We start from the raw sequence: 6000 nt of genomic DNA, 5'->3' as shown, positions 1-6000 counted from the left end.
TTCTCTCTTAACTTGCACTGATATACAACATGAGATTTTATCTCTAAACAAGTTTCAATCATGAATAATGTTCTTCAACAGTTAACCACATTTTAACAAACAATAACTCATGATTACGCAACCTAGTTCAAAACTCAACACAGACTGGCAATACTTAAATGTAAAGGCAAAAAGTAGTCCTCCCCAATCCAGCTTTAGTCATACCAACATCTTCCACATTATATTGCCCATCTTGCACCAATATATGCATTTTAACAAAAATATGCATTTAGTATAAACTACTGAGTGATGAGAGCCCTCCTTTCAATATCCTGTATAACAAACAGTTTTGTAACTAATATTTTTAATTAATCAATTGTATTATTATAGTACATAAAAAAAAAGTTATAGATTTAATTAATGTATTTTGTTTTATCTTTACAATATATTATTTTAAAGGACATTATATATAATTTGGGAAAGTAAAAGTTAACAATGTATATGTTAATGTACAGTACATAAAACAGCATCATTTTTTTCTATTAAAAAAAAAAATGTTCTTATATTTAATTTTATTCCTTTACTTGTATTTTCTACTGAAAATTTCACAGAACCTCTTTCTGACTATTCAAAATAATTGTTTGGTTTCATTCAGAAGACTAGAATTACTGTAAATCAATTGAAATACATTCCACAATAAGTGGTTGTTTACTTGCCCTTTTCTCTGGTACCGTAAATAATGGTACTAAGGATTATCACCCCCTTTTGTCTGAGTGCAGTGAGTTTAAAGTGAGCAAACTTTCATTTTTCTTTTCTGAGCATAAAGAAATTTATAAAAAATCTTTATTGATTACATTATTATCTTTATTAATTCAAAAATAAAGAAAATATAGAATTCTGTACTGAGGAAAGGATAGCCACTCACAATTCTCGGGACATAACAATGGCCACAGAGAAAGAATTATTCTTCTTTAGCTAGTGACGCAACTGTTCAGAAAAAACAAAAATAGCACAAATTTTTTTTCAATTTTTATTTTTTTTAAAACCTATCTGAACTAGATAGTATGATTTATTTTTGTAATACTATTTATTTTACATTCAGCCTCACAGGGTAAACATGATAAAATACTTGACACTGTAAGGGTTAATACTAACTTTACATTTTACCAAAAGAAAATTAAATTTTTTCCATTAAAATACTTATAAACAATATAAACATTTAATTTTATTTGACATTTCTTCACTTCAATTATTTAACTATTAAAATTCAATAGAACATAATAATAATGTTTGCAAGAAAAAACTTTACTAAAAAAATACCTGTAAACACTTGTAAATTTACTATAATACACAATCAAAGATAAATAGTATTAACCAAACCAATGTGCACCCATGCATTCACGTGTCCACTGTGTTTGACAAACCCAGCACCATTGTAGCTTGCAACGTGTACACACCATGTGCATGCAGCCACCTATAAAACAAAATAGATACAAGTAAATTACTTGTTTTATTATTAAACAATTATATATTCTGAATGTCATAAACTAACTGCTTTAGTTAACCTGACATGTGACATAAGTCACTTGAGAAAAGAAATATAATTATTCACAACTAACTACATCCTATACATAAGGTTGATGAAGTGAAATGGTTTCCTACTGCTTTCTTCACTGATCTGAATACATTGTTTTATAGTGTTTTTGATATCAGAAGTGCAGCTTATATTTAACCCTAAAGATGTACCTTCAATCAATTCACCAAAATGACAGACTATGAATCATGGAAGAAGTTTTAACTACGCCACTTACTTCGAAACCTTTACATACATTAACAGCCATAAGAAAATGTGTGTAAAACAAAAAATTTATTACACAGTGTATTCATAAAAACACTCTGCCCAAAATGATGCTGATCCTACATTTACAAGTTTGTTACTACAGGACTCTTGGAAAGGCATTTTGCTGAAACTGTATCAGACAAAATCAAAATACAAAGATCACCTGATTCATCCTTCCATTTGTCAGTAATTTCACAGGAGTAAAACAAAAATACCATTTTTACAAAACCAGTGCATATTTATTGTGAACATTATTTAATCATTCAGTCTTATTCTGAATGCAAGAATGTTTATGTTATTTTGTACTGCAGTGCAGTACGAAATAGACTATTTTTCATTTAGCAGATTGTATGTATAGTGTTCCATCAATGTTAGAAGATAATACTTTTTTCATGACTGGCATCAGTTCTGCAAGAAAGTCACTGAGGAAACTTTCTTAACAGACTGAACTTTTGATTGGGTTATTCACATGCCTAAAAAAACTCAACTTATGTCTGTATCAAATCTGCGTAGAGGACAAGAATTTGGAGAACCTGACTTCAGTGCAGTGGAGCAAACTTCAGTGTTATAGGTAGTTCAAAAGTTTCATTCAGGTTGATGTTTGTGTTTTAGACGCTATTTTTTATTCAGATGAAGCACGGTTATTTTACCTTCTGGATATATTAATGTGACAAACATTGTAAGGGGTTTTGAAAATCCTCACATTTAACGTGAAAAACTATTGCATTCTCAAGAAGTTGGTGTTTGATGTGTAATTTCTTGACAAAGAATGGTTGGACCCAGTTTTTTCACAGATACATTATTCAGAAATTATCATAAATTTTGTAGCCTTCGAACTGAAGAGTGAAACTGTAGGTTACAGCAAGATGATACCATATACCATTCTGCTGATTCAACTATGTGATTTGTGATGTGTGATATGTGATTTTTTTCAATTTATAATTTTGCGTGGAATATAGGCTCCACAATCCCCAGATCTCTCACCACAAGATTAGTTATTAATGGGTGTCAACTGAAAGGTACTGTTTTTAAGAATATCCTGCTCACTTTTTATGAATTGAAAGGAAATAATGAAGGCAGCATTTTTGCATTCATTTCTATATTTGTACACAACTAAAGAAAGTTTCAATGAACATGAAGAAACACACTGACACCAGTATCAACACTCAAGGTAGATATTAGGAGCATTTATGACTGGAAGAGAAAAAAAATTAAAAATATAGTCCACCTAGTTTCCTATATCATAATTAAATTATTTTTGTCTTTAATTAAATATAACTTGGTTTACACATCGGTTACATGAGAAGGACAATTTGCAAATAATAACTATGAATGAACAGCATGAGGTGGACAGAGGGAACTACATTTATACAGAGTCCTTAGTGCTTTGTGTTTCATCTAACAAACTTGGTATGTATACTTTACATTTCTCAACAATCTCAGTATTACTGCAGTTGACAAATTTTAAGTTACATTAAGTGTACAGTTAAGTTGTACGCTAATTTAAAAAAATAATCAAGATTATTAATAACTCTTACTTTATAATTTTTATAGTATCTATTGAAATATTATAATGGAGAATGATAAGAAAAATAGAAGACTAATTCACAATAAAGCCACAACTTTCTTATTTATTAATAATCAAAATAAGTAAAATAGGAATAAATGATCAGCTACAAAAATGAAACTTTTGAAATAAGCAATAAACAGTAACCTGATTAATGTACCTAATCAATATCAGTAAGTAATGTATCAATAAATAAATTAAAAAAAATTTGAATTGAATTCTGATATGAATATGATAAAACAGATAAAAAATCAAGGATCTAAGGGCTCAAAAGTTTTAATTGTCAAAAATTTTTAGCAGAGAGTAATCTAAAATACAATCAATGATTTTGATGTCATCAATAAGAGAGCCCCATACCTAATGTTTTTTATCAAATTAAATTCAAGAAGATTAAGTATTTCAGAATTGAAAACTGAAAGATATTTTACAATGATGGAACTTTGGTCAGTAATGATATGAGATTTAAGAGGTGCTTGAAAGAGATGATTAATTTTGGATTACAATTACTAATTAAGAAGCAAATTTTTGTAATTGGAAATGAAAATCACTTTTTCAAAGTAGGAAGTGTCGATTTTTTATTCAATAAATCCAGTATTTTGTAAAAAAAAAGGGTTCCTTGAGACTTAATTTTAGTGAAAATGATCACAACATATTGAGACTGACACTGGACATGTGACATACGTGAGCGACTAAGTTAGCTTGGTTTAAATCAAAAAAATGAAAGAAAAATACCAGGGTTTTGTCATTGTTTGGAGAGAAAACAAACATGCTCTCAATCTCACAAGTCCTGACAACTGGGAAATATATATATATATAAAAATAATAATAAGAATGATTATTGGGAAAAAGATATACCAGAAAAAATTATTAATTAATTATATCAATTAGGTCACTGTCTGATTCATTGCTTATACTTTCACAATGGCTGATGCAAAATTAACTTACCCAACCTGATTCTGATTTAGTTACTTTTCTGGTTTAATAAAAAATCTACAAACTTTGCAAATTAATAAAAAAATGATATTAACATTAAAACTATTTTTATCATTATCTTATTTATTCTCATACATTTTGTTAAAAAGATTTAATATCTTCCTTTTATATTTAATAAAATTATTATATTAGAAGACCAAATTCATCTTGCTTTGCATTTTATAACGATAAATGTCAAAAAAATAAATTACACTGAAGATGAACAATTATGAATTGGTCTATGAAAAAATAAATAATGTAGTATAATGTCATATATTTGGGCAAGATGAAATTGAACCAGTCGAATAACTCAGAAATATCATGTATTTATTGAAGTTGCTATAAATGTGAAGTTTAAAATACAGGAACTTATTTGAAATCCTGTTTAATAAATGTATTATTAATAAATACAACAAAAAGATTATAAGTAGTATAAAAGGTAAAATAAATAAAATTATTTTTTAACAAAAGATAAAATTTTAACATTTTTTCTATTTGGATTAATTTTGAAGAAATATGCTTACAAAACAGAGAATACATCACATTATGTCACTCACACTTTTTCAAATGGGAGATAGGTGTTCAATGTGTTACTTTGGCTATGGTGCAGCTTATGCTTGTACAAAGTGATTCAGAGACACAGGAAATTTTAAAATTTGTGTTGGTAACTATGGACGAGTGTTGACAATGATTAACTTATTGTATTTTATCATTTAGTTAAGATGGTTGCTTGGAGTGATATGCAACGTGATTTTACCATTCAAGCCTTTTATTAAAAAAATGATAGTGTGGAAGATGCATTCAGAGAATTTTTTTCCCAGTTTAATTTTGGACTCCAAGATCATGTACCATCAGCACATGCTGATATATAACATATAAACACATAATTTTGAGGAAACATGTTCAGTAAAGAAAAAGGAACCCCCAGGTGGTGTGCGGACTGTTCACATGCCAGTCAATATCAAGACTGTTCAACTGATGTCATTAGCAGCTCATACTGTTCAATCTGTTATGGAGTGCCATTATGGTTGCATAGTTTAAGTGATAAAATGTTGCAGGACTTACTTTATTACCCACACAAGTTGCAGATCATCCAGGAACTGGAACCAAACAATCACATAATTTGCCATCAATTCTTCAATTTTTTTTGTGCTTCAATTCAGATGAAGCCCATTTCACCCTAATAAATTTGTTAATAAACCAAATTTCCATTTTGGGCACAAGAGAATCCTACCCAGCTACACCAGCATCCTCCTACACAGCAAAAATGTTACCTTGTGGTGTGCTGTCATTGTAAGCCCTTATTTTTTTAAAAACAAAGATGGCCTCACGACTACAACACAACCGATCAATACTTCGTCACCCTGAAAAACTTTGTAGGCAAAAACTACAGATACCCATACATCTTTGACAACAGTTGGTTTCTTTCAACAAGATGGATCAACATGACACACAGCATGAATGTCAATATTTGCTGCATGCCAGCTGTTTGCAATTGTATAATTTCAAGCAACAGTGACATTCTATTGCCTCCCAAGCCATCTGATTTGTCAATCTGCAATTACTTCTTGTGGAATCACTTTAAAAGTAAACTGTATAATAGGTGACCTGCTGTGAGAAAAGAACTAAAAGCCAAGATCCA

General features: G+C 29.4%; 1 protein-coding gene across 1 annotated transcript in view; it reads right to left on the bottom strand.

Annotated features, from left to right (window-relative positions):
• Nucleotides 1-914: 914 nt before the first annotated feature.
• park (E3 ubiquitin-protein ligase parkin) overlaps nucleotides 915-6000 on the bottom strand; it is a 45777-nt gene continuing 40691 nt past the window's right edge. The window contains exon 9 of the mRNA XM_075356290.1: nucleotides 915-1453. Within this exon, the coding sequence (XP_075212405.1) occupies nucleotides 1350-1453 (104 nt within the window). The 3' untranslated portion in view covers nucleotides 915-1349. The remainder of the gene's footprint in view (nucleotides 1454-6000) is intronic.

This window comes from Lycorma delicatula, chromosome 1 (genome assembly GCF_047948215.1).
Source record: "Lycorma delicatula isolate Av1 chromosome 1, ASM4794821v1, whole genome shotgun sequence".
Classification (NCBI taxonomy): Eukaryota; Metazoa; Arthropoda; class Insecta; order Hemiptera; family Fulgoridae; genus Lycorma; species Lycorma delicatula.
Note: the sequence above shows the minus strand (reverse complement) of the source record. Positions and strands in the feature narration are given on the sequence as shown.